General features: G+C 37.1%; 1 protein-coding gene across 1 annotated transcript in view; it reads right to left on the minus strand.

The window, feature by feature from the left end:
* Nucleotides 1-260: 260 nt before the first annotated feature.
* The window catches only part of SMC2 (structural maintenance of chromosomes 2), a 51,122-nt gene continuing 31,018 nt past the window's right edge, over nucleotides 261-20,364 (minus strand). Inside the window, exons 16-24 of the mRNA XM_006864706.1 lie at nucleotides 18,971-19,095; nucleotides 17,133-17,326; nucleotides 14,307-14,450; nucleotides 13,074-13,268; nucleotides 7,931-8,131; nucleotides 5,006-5,122; nucleotides 4,579-4,739; nucleotides 2,615-2,762; nucleotides 261-419 (exon numbers count right to left, since the gene is read on the minus strand). Coding sequence (XP_006864768.1) covers nucleotides 261-419; nucleotides 2,615-2,762; nucleotides 4,579-4,739; nucleotides 5,006-5,122; nucleotides 7,931-8,131; nucleotides 13,074-13,268; nucleotides 14,307-14,450; nucleotides 17,133-17,326; nucleotides 18,971-19,095 — 1,444 coding nt within the window. The remainder of the gene's footprint in view (nucleotides 420-2,614; nucleotides 2,763-4,578; nucleotides 4,740-5,005; nucleotides 5,123-7,930; nucleotides 8,132-13,073; nucleotides 13,269-14,306; nucleotides 14,451-17,132; nucleotides 17,327-18,970; nucleotides 19,096-20,364) is intronic.

Genomic DNA, 20,364 nt, shown 5'->3' on the forward strand with positions numbered 1-20,364 from the left:
AAAAACACATAAAAGAAAAAAATTTAATGATATGCATAAAATCACACTAATTAAATGACAGTTACATTAACTAAGGACTCTGCTTATTTATGAATGACTGTATAAAGTAAGAGAATACCTTGAAAATATGGGTTTTGGGAAAAAATAACATTAAATTTTTACATTAACAAATTAGATAAAGTCCAAGTTCTTAAAAGCTGATGTTGAAAAAACATGTTAAGATGGAGGAGTAAATCTGTACTTGAAACTTCTGCAGCTGATCACTTGGGTCCTTTTGACTTGGATTTTGTTTCTTTTGGAATCTTCCCATTTTGGCACTGAGTAAATCTGGAAACTGTAGAAACACCATCCACAAACTTGGTTTTGAAAAGAACGTTTGCATTGTTGAACATACCTTCTTTTAGAGACACTACAATGAACTTAAAAGAAAAACAAAAACAATTAAAATGACTTTTTGTAATATCTTTGAAAAAGTTCACGCCTATTTATTGGGGCTACAAAGTGATCAGAGTTCATTCTGATTTTCTTTAAATGTTTGACTATAAGCAGATGGATATTCTCAAATGAAAGCAACATAGAGCTATCTTTCAAAATCACCACCACCATGTACTTCATAGGATTTCATTGGCTAATTTTTCAGAAATAAATCATCAGTCCTTTCTTCCGAGGTGTTTAAGGGTCAACATGAATTACCAAGCTTGAACTAGCTGCTGAGTGTATAAACTATATGAACCACTCAGGAAATCTTACCTTTCCATACTAGGTGTTGTTGTTGTTGGGAAGTGCTGCCATTGAGTCAATTCCGACTCCTAGCGCTCCTGCTCCTGTACAGGGTTTCCTAGGCTCAGCTGTTGGGTGTGAACTACGAATCTCATTCAAAACTGCCTTGTGGTCCACTGCTTATTCTATAGCGCCACCCAAGCACTGGCTTTTGTTGTTGTTAAACGCTGTTGGGTCTAACTCATAACAACCCTGTATAGGGTTTCCAAGGAGTGGCTGGTGAGTTTGAACTGCCGACCTTGTGGTTCAAACTGACCTTGTAGTCTAGTGCTTATCCTACAGTCCCACCTCAGGGCTCCATAGTATTAGGCTTTAAGAGACTCTTAATTCACGGGGAGTGAGTGATTAGCCAAGTTTTCTACTGTCTGCTGGCTGACTGCATATTGCTCTCTCCCCCAGCTGGCAATCAGTGCTGCTGCTAGCTCTCTAACTGCTAAAGGGAAAGACTTTTCAAGTTCCTATGGCACCGCTCACCTTCCTTTTGTATGCTTAAGAAAAGGGGCCACTCGACTGTTATCTGCTCAAGAACTCTCAAAATAAAGATACAATTTTTGAGAAATATGATAAATGAAGACCTCAGAATTGTATAATGCATAACCTCACACTTTGGACATACTGTCAGGAAAGACCAGTTGCTGGAGAAGGAAATCATGTTTGGTAAGGTGGACGGTCAGAGGAAAAGAGGAAGACCCCCAATGAGATGGACTGGCAAAGTGGCAGCATCAATGGGCTCAAACGTGGCAACAATTGTGAGGTTGGCCCAGGACGGGGCAGTGTTTCCTTCTGTTGTGCACAGGGTCACTGTCAGTCCGTACCGACTCGATGGCACCTAACAACATACAAACATATTTGGCAGCCCCAGTTTCTACTTCACAGAGCAACCAAAACAAACTATTTCAAGGGATTTTTCTCCACTTTTTGTAGACAGAAGAAATTAAACTTTCCTTATGTACATTATTTTCTGACATCAAAGTACATCCCTGAAATAGTCTTGAATTTATCGTGTATCTTTTTGGCAGCTAGTTAGAGAAAATAATTTCGTTTACTAGTACTGAATTCCAAATTATGACAAAGTTGGATTCTTCCTTGTATCATCAACAATTTTAATGCCTAGTTCTTTCGTCAAAGACCAAACTTGCTTTCCTGCTACACCAATTTGAATGTAAGTATGCATACATGTAACAGGAATACAATAGTTTTAATATGCTATAATCCAAAATATCTTATTAACAGACTAGTTAGTGGTTACAAATTGGGGTGCTAATCTCACGGTCAGCAGTTTGAAACTACCAGCTGTTCTGCAGGAGTAAGATGAGGCTTTCTGCTCCCATAAAGATTTACAGCCTCGGAAGTCCTGTACAGGGTCACTATGAGTTGGAACTGACTCCACGGCACATGACCACCACCACCAAAGAATAGTTTTAGAAAAAGCAAATACCATAAATTATAAACTACTGAGACATGGAGTCCTTTGTGGCGCTGTGGACTAACGCACTGGACTGCAAGGTAAATTTGAACTACAAGGTTCAAATTCACTATCATTCCTTGGGAAACCCTATGCAGGGTTGCTATGAGTCGGAACCAACTTGATGACACTTAAAAACAACTGAGGCATATGAGGAACCCTGGTAGCACAGGTGATTATGAGCTAGAATGCCAACTGCAAGGTCACTTGTTCAAATTCTACCACTTGCTCTGCAGGAGAAAGCGGAGGCTTTCTGCTCCTGTAGAGAACTATAGCCCAAGAAACCCTACACTGGGTCACTACGAGTTGGAAATGACCTGGTGGCACATAAACACCACCAACCACTGAGACATAGATCCTGGTTCTTACCTGAGAATGTGTGAAATGAGTACGTAGCATTTGTCCAATATTCTGGGTATGAGAAAGGTCCAAGGCTGCATCTACCTCATCCAGGATATAAATTGGAGCAGGCTTGAAGAGGAGCATGGACAGTATTAATGACAATGCCACCAAAGACCTAAAAAAAAGGAGTCCGTGTAAGAAAAGTCTTTTACCAACACAATGAAACAATTCTGCTATCTTGTTAGTATTTTATTGTGAACAGATGAAAGACAGTCATAAAAAGAAACGTAAGATCCGAAGTTCAACACTTGTTTTAGTAATGCTTTTTTTTTTTTACTTTAGCTTTGATTTTCTCTATCTTCAATGAGTTATTTTTGAATGAAACAGATTTATAGTCTTCTTTCCATTCAAATAATCAGAAATCTTAATCTTAAAAAAAAAAATTAAATTTTGCCTCAACAGACTGTATTATAAAATCTTTGAAAAACCAGTAATGGAAGACAAAAATTTTTAAATCTCTCATAAACATACTATTTCCATGTTATACTTGTCCTTTTCTTCTGGTTGCTTTCAAGATTTTCTCCTAGTCAATGTTTTCAGCAATTTTATATGATATGCCTTATTATAGAGCCCTGGTATCGTACTGTAAATTAAGCATTGGAAAGGTAACTGCAAGGTTGGCAGTTCAAACCTGACAGCTGCTCCTGGAAACCCTATAGAGTCACTATGAGTTGGCACTGACCCGCTGGCACACAACATACCCTGGTGTTATTGTGTGCACATTTATGTATCCTGCTTGGGCCAACAGTACTCAGGAATTCTGGAAATAAATCATTTCTTCAGATATCTTTCTGCATTATCTGTCCTTCTTATGGAACGCCAATTCCCTGTATATCAGATTGCTTGATATTGTCCCAGAGGTCACTGAATCTGTTCATTTTTATTTTTTATTTAGCATGAATAGATTCTACTCTATCTTAATGTTCACTCATTTTCTTTGGCAATGTCTAATCAGTTATTGGAGTCCTGGTGTGGGGCTGTAGGATAAGCACTGGACTGTTAATCACAAGGCTGGTAGTTCAAACTGCACCTTGAAAACATACATAAAGGTCCCGTTGAGCCAGACCCAACTAAATGTCACTTAACCACAATGTGCTAATAATCTCAGGCAGTAAATTATTCATTTCAGGATAATGAAAATTTCCATTTCTAGATGTTCCACTTGATTATTTATTAGGCTTCATTTCTCTTATATTCTTATCTTCTGTTAAATACCTGAAAATAGCTAATGCAGCTCTTTAACATCCTGTTTGCTAATTTCATCACTTGTCATCTGGGTGTTTTATTAACTAATTTTTATTTCCCCTCTGGTTTAAAGCCACACTTTCTTTATTTTTATCTAGTAACTTTCATTAGATGCTGGAGACTGTGATTATGTTATTGTGTTGGGTTTTTTAACTGACAAATTAAATGCAGATCATCTTGATCCCTTTAAAGCTTATTAAATTTGTTAGGGTGTGCCAAAAAAGTCTTCACTTGAGGAATAATACAGACTTTAAATACTGAGGTACAACACGTTTGAGCCTCTCCAAATTCTAATCTCTGCCTCTTTATTTTAGCAGCACTTTTAGGTTCTGATTAGGTTCCCCTTACTGCATTTGTAGTCCAGAAATTTCCCTTGGCAGAAAGTCCAGGTGAACACAAAGCTCAATACTTTGGGTTTCTTTCTCTTGGGTCTCATTATTCTAGAATACTTATTTTCCAATAAGTGAAACAGGTGTCCAAGTTTTCTTGTTATTTTTCTTGTTTCTCCTCTGTTGCCTACTATTTAATGGAATGTTGCTACCAAAATGTACTAGACTACTTCAAATTCTACATGCAAAGAAAGCTATGCATAGCAAAACTGAAATAAAATTGGGAGGTAGTGAGAGCAAGGCTTATAATAAAACAAGATGAATGAAGAATCACTATTTCGAAAAGAGATTACTCACCTCTGACCACCACTAAGTTCAGTTAGGTTTTCTTTCCAAGTATTTCCCAAGGCAACCTTGAACTCTAGACCATCCAAAACAGTTTGCCCCTCTGGTGGCGCAAGCATAGCATTAGCTCCAGGCAAAAGAGTAGAAAAAATAGACCCAAAGTCCTTGTTCACCTGGGTAAAATACATTAAAACATCAAAACAAGTTCCAAAAAGAAATAAATGCTGGTAAGTGTACATGTAATTCAGCAGGTGCATTTTGTTGTCTATTATTACACTCTAAACCCAGGGGAGAGCAAATGGTCAGCGAATCATAGTCCATGGGACAAACCTGGACATTCTCATTCATTTATTGTCTAGGGCTGCTAGCACAACAGCTGACCTAAGTAACTGTGACATATTCCATGTAGAATAAATTAAAACATTTGGGGTTCAAATACCTTTTGCCATGCAATATTAAGAGCTTGGTTTTTCTTCTGGTCAAGGTCTTCTATAGTTGCAAGGATTTTGGATTTATCATTTTCTACAATTCTCTTCTTCTTCATCAAGTCATTATACTATTAAGATTGAAAAGTATACTTTATTAAGAAAATATAAAATTTTATTTATATTCTAGAATTCAATCATAGTTTTCTTTTTATAAATAATATACACCTTCATATTTACCAAAAAGACATAAAGCCCCAAGTTGTAATGAAAACCAAGCTTATGAGTAAGATCAATATATTAAATTCAATTAAAGGAGCTCTAGTAGCATAGTGGTTACGAATCGGGCTGCAAACCACAAGGTCAGCAGTTCAAAACTACCAGCTGCTCCACGGGAGAAAGATGAGGCTTTCTGCTCCCGTAAAGATTTACAGCCTCGGAAACCCTGTTCTGTGTCGCTATGGGTTGGAACCGACTCAACGGCACTTAACAACAACAACTGTAATATTACAAGGCCATGAAATACCTTGACTCCACTATTATCCTTTTATGTTCCTAATAACAAAAGCAAAAAGGAAAATGTGCCTTATTTAAATCCATGTAAAAGTAGCCCTGTCTTGTCAAGTCTCAGCACTGACACATGAATAAAATTCCAATTCTTCACCACGATGTGTAAGATCATACATCATTTGAAGCTTATTTATCTTTCTGACATTATCTTATCAGATTCCTCCCTTACTCTGGTTTCTGTTCCTTGAATGTAATAGCCTCATTCTTTTATAAGCCTAGCAGGCACTGCTCTCTTTCTGGATTGCTTCTCCTCCATATCTGACCTAACTGGTGTTTCATTACTCAAGGCTTAGCCCAAACATGACTGTTCAGAATGGCCTTCTGCTGTGTAACGTAGAAATTTACTGAAAACTTTGGAAAGGCAACCACAGAGGAATAACTTACCATGAACAGGAAAACTTTACACAGCTTCTCGTGTCAAGGAGGCTCCGATTCTTTCTTAAAAACTCCAGTCAGCTATACTATCTTCCTTACTGTCCCTGTTTTATTGACAAACTCCTCAAAATTCCTTTTCATTTTTTAAAATACGTTTTTTGAAATCCTATTCCTTGTATACCTCAAATAAATACACAACAAAAGCAAAAGACCATTTGCTAACCAACAATAGATTCTTTTAATCTGGAAAAAGATGGGAGTTAGTAAAAACTGTTTTTAAAATATTAGGTTGTCATCATTATTTAATAAAAGCAAACAACTAATGTCATGCATCTTAAATTCAATCTAAAGACTTTTCCCCATAAATATGCCACGTATGTTGCAGTTTTAATACAGAAATGAAAACCAGGAGCAGCATTTTAGACATCAGAACATCTGCATTGTTAGCCTGTTTGTTGTTGTTGCTAAGTGTCTTGTATAGGATTTCCAAAGAGCAGCTGGTGAGTTTGTGGTTCCAAATGACTTTGTTGTTGACTGCTTTATCTCACAGCACCACATCAGTATGCCGTTTTAGTAACTGATATCATCGAGATTCTTTGAAGATACTAGTATCAGTGACAGCTACAAAATAAGCTGTTACAGAAAAATTTCTTAAAGTAACTAAGCCTGTAAGTAGTTAGTCATGTAGCTTTCTGATTGTTGTTGCTGTAAGGTGCAGTCGAATAGGTTCAAACCCACAGTGACTCTATACAGGGTTTTCAGGAAGTGGCTGGTGAGCTTCAACCACCAACCTTATACTTCACACTGACTTTGCAGTCCAACATGTTTACACACAATGCCACACCAGGGCTCCAGCTCTCTTATTAGCTCTATTGTAATATACAAATTCAAAATAAATGTTACAGAATTAAAGAAATGTGTCTTAAGATTACTAAGGTTGCTGGTGTGGTGCTATGGGTTAATGCGCCACACTGAAAAGCTGTTTGAATGCAAGGTCGGCAGTTTAGGCTCACCAACTGCTCCTCGTAAACTCTATACAGGGTCGCTATGGGTCGGAACTCACTCGATGGCACCTAACAACAACAAGGTTGCTATTTCTAATATGGCCTTCAGGGGTGGTTGTTATTAAGTGCCATCAAGTCCAATCATGGCACTGTAAAGGGTGTCCAAGGAGCGGATGGTGAGCAAGAACCAGTGACCTTGAGGTTCAACCTGACTTTGCTTCAGAGCATTAACCACAGCACCTGGAACTGCTTTCATTTTCTGTTTTTTTTTTTTTTTTTTTTTTTTAAGTAACATGGCCTTCAAAATTCAACATTAGATGACATGAAAATCTTCTTAGACTATGCAAGTTTTCTCATTACTGAGTGAGGTCATTAAAACTGAGAAGATGCTGCTAGATTAACTGATTAATAAAACAGTGATTATTATTATTTATAAGAGAGTTTTGCTGTTGTTAATGTTAAGTCCTGTCGAGTCGATTCTGAAGAGCAGCTGGTGAGTTTGAACCGCCAACCTTGCGGTCCACACTAGACATTACTTTATGGTTTCAGTATACAGGAGAGACAAAAGGAAGACAGCAGCTATTAAGTGACTAGGAAGGTGGCAGACAGCAGTAAAGCTTGTTTTTCAAGCTCTTTACAAGGTAAGTAAAGGAAATGATAGAAATGTGAGCAGTGAGTGAACAGGGTCAAAAGTAATTTTTTAAAAAATAACATCAAGAAGGAAGACATCATGCTTATGACAAATATGAAAATGCAGTGGAAAAATTCTGCTATGTACAGAATATACAAACAGCTGACAAAAAAAAACACACCCAAAAAACAAAAGCCAGAATACAAAAAAGCAAGAAATCAAAAAAAGAAAAAAGGAAAGCAAACACGCACTAAGGACATTATGCAAAAGTTGACTCCTAATTGCCGCAGGGATCACATAGAGTCACGAGTGCCACCTGTGTCTCAAAGTGGCCAAATATTAACGGGAAATGGACTTACCCTCTCTTCTGCTTCTGTCAGTACATTCATGGCTCTCATATTGACATTTCTTCCCAGCTTCTCCTTCATTTCTTGTAACTTATGAAGTCTTTGGCCAGCTTCTTTTGGGTTGTTAGTTTTGAAATCATAGGCACTATTGGGTTGGCCAAAAAGGTGTTTCTCTGCATTAATCCAGTCATAATCTTTCAACATTTTGGATACCTAAACACACATGAAAATAGTAGGATCTATGATTGACTTAAACTTACATTTATAAGCCAGTTTATTAAATATTTGTCAACTTAAAATACTAGGGTGGTAGAGAACTCTACAATAATTTATGTTTCTTAAAAATGAGTGTCACTATCACCACTGGACCAATAAACAACATTCTTATCAATGAAGAAAAGACTGAAGTTGTCAAGGACTTCATTCTTCTTGGATCAACTATCAACACTCATGGAAGCATCAGTCAAGAAATCAAATCACGTATTGCATTAAGCAAATCTGCTGCACAAGTCCTTTTTAAGGTGTTGAAGAGTAAAGACGTCAGCTTGAGGACTACGGTACACCTAATCCAAGCTGTGATATTTTCAATAACCTCATATGCATGCGAAAGCTGGACAGTGAATAAGGAAAACTGTACAAGAATTGATGCCTTTGAATTATGGTGTTGGAGGAGAATATTGAAGTGCCATGGGCTGCAAAAAGAACCAATAGATCCGTTTTGGAAGAAGTGCAGCCAGAGTGCTCCTTGGAGGCCAAGATGACCAGACTTCGTCTCTCATAATTTGGACATATTGTCAGGAGGGAGCAGTTGCTGGAGAAGGATATCATGTTTGGTAAGGTGGAGGGTCAGAGAAAAGAGGAAGACGCCCAATGAAATGGATTGGCCAAGTGGCAGCATCGATGGACTCAAGCGTGGCAACAATAGTGAGGTTGGCACAGGATCAGGCAGTGTTTTGTTCTGCTGTGCATAACGTCACTATGGGTCGGTACCGACTCGATGGCATCTAACAACAACAATCAATAGGAATAGGATAATTTTTTTTAAACAAGCATAGGCTCAAAAAAACAGTAATTATATATAATCATATATGTATATATATAATTCGAAAGAACCTACAAAAAGTTTCTAGAATAGAGAAATTTAGGAAAGTTGTAGAACACTCAGTCAACATATGAAAATCAGGTTTTCTATACACTAACAATGAGAAATCTGAAAAGGATATTAAGAAAACAACTCTATTCATAAAAGTATCTAAGAGAACAAAACATCTAGGAATAAATTTCTCCAGGGATGTAAAAATATTATACAATAGAAATTATAAACCACTGCTGAGAGAGATGAATGAAGACCTAAACAGATGGGAAGACATTCTATGCTCATGAACTGGAAGACTAAATACAATTAAGATGCCAATTCTACCCAAAGCCATCTACAGACACAATGCAATCCTAATATTTCAACAATATTCTTCATGGAAATGGACGAACTAATCTGCATTATTACAAGGGAAGGCAAGAGAGCCACACAGCCAAAGCAATTTTAAAGACCAATGTAGGAGGCCTCTCACTTTCTGACTTCAAAACATATTGTTGTTAAATGCTGTAGAGTCAGTTTCAACTCACAGCAACTCTGTATAGGGCTTCCAAGGAGCAGCTGGTGGGTTTCAACTGTTGACCTTGTTTGCATTCCAGTGCTTCCAACAGCATCACTGTTTGCAGCACTGGACTGTGATTCTACAGTGTCACACGAGGAGCCTTCAAACATAATACATAACTACAATAATCAAAACTGATAGTAGTTTAATGAGGGATATGCACAAACAAATGGAACAGAAATGAAGCACCCCCACCAAATCTAAACATCTAGGGTCAATTTCGACACGGGACCCAAATTCATTCAATGTGGATGGAACAATCTCTTCACAAACTGTTCTGGAACACTGGATTTCCAATGCAAAAAAACAAAACAAAACAAACAGAATTAAGATCCATACCTTATGCCATAAACAAAATTGAACTCAAAATGGATGGAACAAGCAAATAAATACCATTTCACTCACACTTGTTGTTAAGTACCATGGAGTCGGTTTCAAGTCATAGTGACCCTGCACAGGGAGTCTGAGACTGCAAATCTTTTCGGGAGCAGAAAGCCTCATCTTTCTCCCGTGGAACAGCTGGTAGTTCCAAACTGCCGACCTTGAGGTTAGCAGCCGGATTCATAACCACTACGCTACCAGAGCTCCTTTGCTAGTACAGTGTTGTTGTTATGTGCCGTGGAGTCAGTTCCGACTCATAATGACCCTGTACAGGGTTTCTGAGGCTACACATCTTTACGGGAGCAGAAAGCCTCAACTTTCTCCTGTGGAACAGCTGGTAGTTTCGAACTGCTGACCTTGAGGTTAGCAGCCAGATTCGTAATCACTACGCTACCAGAGCACTAGGATGGCTAATATAAAAGAAAAAAAAGAAAAATAATGTATTGGAGTAGAAATGGAGATACTGGAATAATCCATTGCTAATGCGTAGTGGTTACGAATCGGGCTGCGAACCTTAAGGTCAGCTGTTCAAAACTACCAGCCGCTCCGCGGGAGAAAGATGAGGCTTTCTACTCCCGTAAAGATTTATACCCTCGGAAACCCTGTACAGGGTCGCTATGGGTCGGAACCGACTCGATGGCACTTAACAACAACAACAATGGGGATGTAAAATGGTACAGCTGTTGTGGAACAAACTGGCAACTACAGATAAGAATGACGCATTCCACATCTAGGTATATGAAGGTAAGTCAAAAAGTATCGCTACAAAATCCTAGAAACCTTAATTAAGTAAAATATCAAAATGTGTAGCTGTAGTTTCTCAACGCATTCTTCATCTAGGACTACACAATTCTGAATGCTGCATTTCCATCTTTCTAACCCTTCTCTAAAACATTCGGAGCTCTTTGATTTAATACCATGCTAAAATGGTAGCTTTAGTGGCCTTGAGGGACCCATACTGTGTTTCTTTTCAGTGTTCTTTGAGTTTGGGGAACAAAAAGAAGTTTGAAGGAGCAAGATAAAGGATGTAGGGTAGATGGGAAAGGTTTTTCAACAAAAATCTTATTGGACAGCCTTGGCAACTCTCCAAGAATGAGCAGGTGCATTGCTGTGATGGGAAAAAATTCCTTTGCACAATTTTCCTCACCTTGTTCCTCTTAGTAATGCAGTTTTCCATTTTCTTTAAATTCTTCATACTAAGTTCCTGAGGGCTATGAGTTGGAACTGACTCCACAGCATTTAGCAACAACATAGTCTACCGGGTATTCTATGTACGTGGTGCTCATTCTTATGTTTTGTGCCGTGGAGTCGGTTCCGACTCATAGCGACCCTGTACAGGGTTTCTGAGGCTGTAAATCTGTACAGGAGCAGAAAGCCTCATCTTTCTCCCTCGGAACAGCTGGTAATTTCGAACTGCTGACCCTGAGAATAGCAGTCTGATTTGTAACCACTATGCTACCAGAGCTCCTTCATTCTTATAATAGTTGTTGTTAATTGCCGAGTCAGTTCCAACTCACAGCAACCTTGTATAGGGTGGTTTCCAAGGAGCAGCTGGTTGGTTTGAACTGCAACCTTTCAATTAGCCATCTAGTGCTTATTCTACAGCATCACACCAGGGCTCCTATTCTAATATTTAGTACTAACATAGTATCTGATACTAGTAAGTATGCAGGACAGCAGTGGCTCTAGAAGATAAGCACTAGGTTGTGAACCACAAGGTTGACAGTTCAAGTCTACCAGTTGCTCTGGAGGAGAAAGATGAGGATTTTTGCTCCTGCAAAGATATGCAGCCTTGGAAATTTTATACAGGGTTACGATGAGTCAGAACCAACTCAATGGCATTTAACAACTGTGGTGGTGTTCATGGCATGCCATGGAGTTGGTTCCGACTCATAGAGACCCTATAGAGGGTTTCCGAGGCTGTAAATCTGTACAGGAGCAGAAAGCCTCATCTTTCTCCTGTGGAATGACTGGTAGTTTCGAACTGCTGATGTTAAGGCTAGCAGATTGACTCGTAACCACTATGATTAATAACTGCAGGTATGCGATAAACATATTTCAAAGAATTTTAGGCATTAAGTCCCTTTATTTAAACATCTGCAATTTTATGTAAACTCTTCTAGCGATTACCAGTACTTACATTTTTAATTATGGGAAAATGGTTAGCAGTTCAATTGACAATGGCAAGACCTCAATGAATTCACTACCACCAATGAGAAATCAATGGTAGTAATAAAGTGACATATAATATTGTAGCCAAAAATTTTTTCAAGTAATAAGCTACAATAGACTAATTACAGGCTTCAAAAACTTTGTGGAAAATTGAATTAAAATATAATGTAATTTTTCCACATATTTTTTTAAGCCCACCCTCCCTGTACATTGTTCTTTTTAGAGGATAGGCAGACTGCTTTATATGTTCTTGATTTCTTAAAAAAGTTAATATCTTGTATTTATTAAACATGCACAGAAATGTCACACATTCATAAAAAAAGTCTATGACAGGTAAAATTAAGATCTGACAGATACATCCTTGCAACCAAGAAATAAATTTCTGCAAAAGCACGTGTTCTCTTTAAAAACTGAAGAAAAGCTACCGTGATAAATGAAAGGGAGAAATTTTAAGAGTTACCAAAACACAAAAGGATACAAAGAATGCTAAAATACCTGATTTCAGATAAAACTACAAAAACAGTTATAGCCCTTGTTAAGAATACTAAAGAGCCAACTAAATCCTTTATTTAGGAGTTGATTTAACTTCTATTTCTGTGAGTTCTTTAAATTTAACTTGAAATAAAATTAAAATGTATGTTATTTTTAGTAATATAATTGAACTTTGGAAAATATTCGTTCGATGAATATGGGGAGGGAAAAAATGAGTCATTTTCATGATAAACCACTAAGTATTTGGTAAACACATTTTGTAGATGGGTATAGATACAGAAGCATTTGTGACAAAAAGCAGTTCAGATGGCTGGAAGTCGTCTCTACCCTCCAAATTATAGTAGGCAGTAAGTTTACAATATACTGAGTTCTTACTGAGCAGCTTACCAGAGCAGTTCAAGACCTGGAATACAAAACATTTGCTGATTAAATAAAAGTGTACAATTCAAACGTGCCTTTGCAGCAGCATCTTCAGCTTCTCGTTTATGCTTGCTAATGTTGTGGTCTAATTCCTTAATTTTAAGCTGAGAATCATTGTTTTCTTCTTTATGCTTTGCCACTTCTGCATATTTTGCTTTAATGACATTATCCTGGGCTGTTATCACTTCTTTTTGCCTCGTCACCTCTTCTTGAGCTTTATTTACTGACTCCTAAAATATAGAATTAGAAAAGTAGTAAGGTAAGTAAGACACTCTATATTAAAGGACAGCCTTGTGATTTCTGCCTGATAGATGACAGTCTGTTTATAGGTAGATACTCACCTAACACTCTACACTGTTTATCCCCATTAAGATGACTAATGATTTACACACACAGAAAGTAGGAATGGGTACAGTGTCTATGCTAGATAACGTGTGCTGTTGTTAAGTGCTATGGATTCAACTGTCTCACAGCAACCCTGTATTGGGTTTCTGAGAAGTGGCTGGAGGGTTTGAGAGACAGACCTTGCAGTTAGCAGTCCAGTGCTTATCTTACAACGACATATCAGGCTCTGGGTACAGTGTGTTGTTGTTAAGTGCTGTCAAGTTGGTTCAGACTCATGCAGATTTTCTGAGGAGCAGCTGGTGAATTTGAACCACCAATCTTGCGGTTCAAACTGACCATTCAGGCCAGTGCATTATCCCACAGCGCCACACCAGATAGGATCATGGATCAATTAGGAAGTGTGCATTCTCTTCCAGATATACTCCTTGAGTGTACTACCTTAGCGATAGAGGTAATGGTTATACCCTGTATATAATATTGCTGTATTCTTTATAATCCTCCATTATTCCAAACTAAAGGAGCTCTGGTAGTGTAGTGGTTAGGAGTCTGGCTGCTAACCTCAAAGTCAGCAGTTGGAAACTATTAGCCATAAAAATTTCCAGCCTTGGAAACCCTATGCAGGGTCACTATGAGTCAGAACCGACTCCACGGCACACCACCACCACCATTATAAATAAAAACTGTTTATTATTATGTCATGTTTTCAAGTTACAGTGTAGTTGTCTCTGGAGTAAACCAACACTAAACTATTAATAATAATATTATTTCAGGACTTGTTCTGAATCAGTTATTACTTTTGTTATCAGACTCTTATCACAAGAGGAATTAAGAGATTAAGAGCACTAAAATCAAGTATCTTCAAGTCAACATTTTATAAACTGGTTACCATTCATAACTTCTCCAATTTCCTAAGTAAATCTTACCTTATTTTTAGCCACTTCAGCTGCCATGACTTCAATTTGATCTTCATAGGATTTGATAGCTTCATTCACAGCTTCAAGCTGTTGTTTACAGGATGCTTGCTCTCTCTTGAGCTCTTCCAGCTCTAGAGTGATAGCTTCACATTCCTGTAACAAACACAGTATCTCTGTATTATTAACTACTAAGAATAAATACATACACGTCCATTACGATTCATAAAATCCTCATGCAGATAAGACCCACAACCTATTTACTACTCAGCTGTCCAACAAACTTGTTTATTTTATACATTCAAAGCATTTTGTGTACGTTATTTCCTTTATCTTTTCATTCCTATGTTGATGTTAAGTTCCGCTGAGTAGGTTCCCACTCACAGCGATTCTGTATAGGGTTTCCAAGTAGCGGCTGGTGGGTTAGAACCACTAGCCTCATGGTTAGTGTCCAGTGCTTATCTTACAGCGCTACCCCAGGTTTCCTAGATGGAACAAAAACAGAACTGTACCGACTCCACGGCACTTGCCACAACTACATATGAAACAAGAGATAAGATGCTATTTTGAATTTTTTCTTTGAATGACTCTGACTTAAAGCGTTCCTACGCACAACAGCCGGTCCTGTCCATCCTCAAAGCTGTTGTTATATTTGAGTCCACTGCCAAGTCATCTTATTGGGGGTCTTGCTGTTTTTCACCAACCCTCCTGACAACATGTGGTCACTCCTGACAACATGTCTAAAACACAAAGTCTCACCATCCTTGTTTCTTTGGAGCATTCTGGCTTTACTTCTTCCAAGAAAGATTGTTCCTTGTTCTGGCAGTCCATGGTAATTTTATATTCTTCACCACCAGAATCCAAACACATCAAGTCTTCTATGGTCTTTCTTATTCACTGTCTATCTTTGACACATATACAAGATAACTGAAAATACCAGGGCTTGACTCAGACATAACTTAGCCCTCAAAGTGACATCTTTGCTCTGATGTCAAAGAGCAAAGAGGTAGATTTGTGTAATGAGATACCTTGTTTGACCTTCTGACTGTTGCATTCATGAACAGTGATTGTGGATCCAAGCAAAAAGAAGTCTTTAACAACTTCCATCTTTTCTCAATTTATCATGATGTTATTTATTGGTTCTATTGCGAGGACTTTGTTTTTATATTAAGGTTCAATCTATACTGAAGGCTGCTGTATTCTTTAATCTTCATGAGTAAGAATTTCAAATCTTCTTTATTTTCAGCAAGCAAAGTTGTATCATTTGCATACTAAAGGTTATTACTGATTCTTCTCCAAACCTGATTATCACATTCTTTAGATAATTCAACTTTTAGGATTATTTACTCAGTATAAAGGCTGAATAAGTATAGTGAAAGGACACAACTCTGATGCACACCTTTCCTGATTTCAAACCAGCCAGTATCTCCTTGTTCTGTTCAAACGACTGCCTCTTTGGTCTATGTAAAGGTTCCTCATGAGAACTAAGTGTGCTGGTATATCCATTCTTCTTACGACATCTAGTTTGCTAAGATGATGAAACTGCAGAATTCTACCAACTTATTCAATCTGAAATTGAAGACATATGCAATTAGGATGCATTGATAATTACTGGTTATTGGAAAGTGACACTTAGAAACAAAAAGGAAAAGTCAGTAGTTGGAAAATACTGCCTTGGAGGTAGTGGTAGAAATGATGCTAGAGGTTGCATGACAGGATTTTGCAAGACCAATGACTTATTCATTGCAAATACTTTTATTCAACATCATAAATGACAATTATAACGTGGACCTCACCTGCCTCAAAAAAAAAAAAATGGTTCTTTATCATATGCTACCACTTAAAATGGTTGAACAGTGACCAATTCTTTTGAATTTGGAGTTAAGCATTCCTTTCTTTAACCATAATTATTCTACATGCAAAAGAATCTCGACTTTCTTCCTTTCCATTATAGTCTTTAGTCCATTAGAAAATACTCTGCCCAGCTAGTTTGTAATTAAATCATAGGGTAGCAGCTGAAACTGTATAACCTAACACCGTGTGGGATTTAGTTCCTTTGTTTGGATGTGTATCAACAGCTTGTCAGCTTATTTGCAAATTTGAGTTCCTCAGTTCCTAAGATGAGGTGGGTTAGGAGAATTCTCCACACTGATCACTGAAGGACAGATTTGGCACTTGCCAGTTTCTACAGTTCTGAATCATTTTCTTGGCAGTTTTGAGTTCTGTGGGACATTACAGCTTGTTGCAGGAGTTTGGGACTTGAGGATTGGATGAGTGGCATAACATTCTAGAAAGGTGGCACATCTAGGCATCTTTCACCTCCACATCATAGGGACCACCCTCATGCTGATCTTTCTAAAATAAACTACTCATGCAATTCTTGACAGCAGCAAAAGTTAAATAAATTATTATTAAAAAAAGAGGAAAAGCATATTTAAGCATAATTTTATAGAACAGTGATTAAGAACACAGCCTTCAGAGAAAGAAAAGTCCGGGTTTAAATCCTAGCTGTGATGCTATCCCAAAAGATATAATAAGTGAATACCAAACTACTACAGTTGAAGAATAATTTGTCTTGCTGAAAGTAACTGAACTTTCCATAAATTAACGAAGTCAATGTAACCTATACATACAACGTGACACTAAATTATAGGTACTACATGAAACAATTTACTTGATTTTTAAGATGCTTAATGTATTTCCTTAAAAAGTACATTTAGCTTTTAGACATAGCATTGAATACTGATAAGTAAGACTGAGCAGAGATGTTCTACCACACGCAGTCCTTTTCCTTTATGGAGTTTTAAGACAGTCTCTATTTCAAGAAAGGTACTTTACCTGTTGCTTTTCTTTCATTTTTTTGTTAGAAGCATCTGCCTTTGTTTTGGCACAATCTAGTTTTTTCTGTGCATCCTTCAGTTCTCTCTCTCTTTCAGCTTCTGCATTTTTCATTTTATTCTCCAGTACTTCATACTTTTCTTCTGCTTTCTTTTGAATTTCCTTGGTGTTTTTTAAAGTATTCTCACTTTCCTCTGTAACATTAAGTAAGCAAATGTGACGAAAATAGTTCTTCACTAGCAGTTATAGATAATAGCTTATAAATTCAAATTTTAATAGAAGAAATGGTCTAAAAATGTACAAGCTAGAATTTTAACAAATTTATTCTAAAACTTATTCTAAAAGTTGTATGCTGAAATACAGATTTTACCTAAAAGACCTTACATGAATTACCTAAAGCTCTGCAAAACAATGATTTGTAATTGTATGTGCTTGGTACTATATAACTTTCCTACTTTCGAAAGGTTTTGAAGCCTCTTACTAAAAAGATTACAACTCTTCCATCTTGCAAACATGTGTGTTTCTTAAAACTAATACTGAAAGCATAAATCATAATATAGTCCCTTTATTTAGGGTGCCAGAAAAATATACAATTAATTTCACAAACAAGTTTACTTTATGTTCCTTGTCTACTTATAAAAAAATACTCAAGAATATTTATATGTAATGGAGAGGAATATGAAGAAAACATTTCTAGATGTCCCCAGATTTATAGGAAAAAAAAAGAGAAAGAAATCCAAAACTAAGATATAATGGACATGTGGCTATCACAAGCGGCATTCATTGGCAAGATCTGCATCACACATAATGCTGGATGTCATATCTGCACAATTGGCTAAACTACTTTTTATAGCAGAATAAAAATATTAAAGAAATAAATATGGGATGTTGTCCCAGAGAAGCGCAAAAACAAAAATTTCCATACATAATTAATTCTGATTAAAAAGTAAAATAGCTTTGTAACATTGTTATTGTTAAGTGCCGTTGAGTCAATCTGGTCCATAGCGACCCTATATAGGGTTTCCAAGGAGCAGCGGGTGAGTTTGAACCATCGACCTTGCAGTTCAAACAACTTTGCAGTCTGACGCATTAGTCCACAGCGCCACACCAGGACTCCATTAGAGATGAATTAATTATAAATTTAATAATATTAAACATTAAAATCATCTGTATAATAAAAACACTAAAAAGTTCAAAGATAATTGCTGTGAAGTGCCATCGCATCAGTTCTGACTCATAGCAACTTTGTAAGGTCTCTGAGGAGCAGCTAGTGGGTTTTGAACCGCCAACCTTTAGGTTAACAGTCCAGTGCTTATCCTACAGTTGCACTCTAGGACTCTAAAAGACAATAAAGACATTTGCATCACACATAAGCTAACAGATAAGAACTCTTAAATATGATAATAATGGGAAAAAAACACTAGAAACTCAATAGAAAAATGGGAAAGTACACGAACAAAAAATACCAGAAGTGAAAACTCAAAGGACCTATGAACATACAAAACAGATGCCACATTTCAACAGCAAACAAGAAAATTTGAGATACAAGGTTCACGTAGTATTTCTTATCATAACCACCAGATTGGAGAAAAAAAAAATTCCCACATGAACCTGAAAAACAACATGTTGTTGTTGTTAAGTGCCGTAGAGTCAGTTCTGACCCATAGTGACCCTGTATAATAGTGTTTCCAAGGAGCAGCTGGTGAGCTTGAACCACCGACCTTGCAGTTCAAACGGCTTTGCAGTCTGGCGCATTAACCCACAGTGCCACACCATTTAAAAACCTGAAGATCAAGTGTCAGTAGAAACAGAGCAAGCACAGAATGTTTTTATCTTACCAATGATTTTTTTAAGGGCATCTAATTCTTCTTGCTGCTTATGATATGAGCTTTGCTGGAGCTTGGTTTGTAATAAATCTGCCTCCTCAGTTTTCATCTCCCACTGCTGTTTTAGTTGGCGATACCTTAAAAAAAAGAAGTTTATCATAAATGATTATGTTTCTAGTGTTTGAGACATGCATTCAAACTGCTGTTGTTGTTAAGTGCCATTGAGTCAGTTTTGACACTGCGACACTATATAGGATTTCTGAGGCTGTAAATCTTTGTGGGAGCAGAAAGCTTCACCTTTCTCCTATAGAGAAAGAAGCTAGTGGGCTCAAATTGCTAACCTTGTACTTCACAGTCCAGTGCTTATCCTGAAGAGTCATCACACTCTTATCTATAGGCTTTTAATTAAACTTCACACTATAGGTTATTAATTAAATGCACTTCAAAAATATAGTTGTGATGATTTTCATGTCATATTTCTAAGGACTGAAATTCGAGTTACATTTGGTCAACTAAGTTAAAAACTCTAAATGGCCCAGATCCTGAATAAACACTGATAAAACTGTGTTAATTTTATAAAAATCTAAAAAGCACTCTTTAAATAAATGTTGTTAGAAGCTGTCAAGTCAGTTCTGACCCATAACTTCCCTGAATAGAGTTTCTGAGGAGTGCCTCGTGAGCTTGAACCACCAACCTTGTGGTTCAAACCTACTTTGCAGTACATTAACCCACTGCGCCACACCAGGACTCATTTGCACAAATAGGTTTCCCTAAATATAGTTTAAATAATTTTAAATAATATATTTTATAAGTTTGTAACATGTATACTTTGCATATCCAATAAAGCACAAGTAAACATCTTTCTGGTATTCCTTGCTTTCAGTCAAAATCCATGTAATATCAGCACTGATATCCCAAGTTCCACATCCTGTTCTGAATCCGGATTGTCTCTGGCAGTTCACTGATGATGTACTATTGCAAACATCTTTGAATAATCTTCATCAAAAATTTTACTTGCATTCTGAGAGATTAATGATACTCTTTGATGGTTTCTACATTCTGTTGGGTGACCTCTTTGGAGTGGGCACACTTAGGGATCGCTTCTAAATGGTTGGCCAAGTTCCTGTCTTCCAAATTTCACACTTATGGAGTGCTGCATCAGTTTGTTGAAAGATATCAATTTATCAATTCCTGGAGCTTGTGTTTTTCAACAATACCTTCAGTGCTACCTCTTTAAATGGTTGAACATCGACCATTTATTTTTGGCACAGTGACATCTTCTTTTGATACCTTCTGCATTATTAAATATTTCCCCATAGAATCCTATATTGCAAGTTCTTTCAGCTTGAGAAATGTTGAGTGTTTTTCCTATAGGTTTTCTAACTCAAGCTCTGTGCACATTTCAT

This window comes from Chrysochloris asiatica, unplaced genomic scaffold (assembly GCF_000296735.1).
Source record: "Chrysochloris asiatica unplaced genomic scaffold, ChrAsi1.0 scaffold00069, whole genome shotgun sequence".
Lineage (NCBI taxonomy): Eukaryota > Metazoa > Chordata > Mammalia > Afrosoricida > Chrysochloridae > Chrysochloris > Chrysochloris asiatica.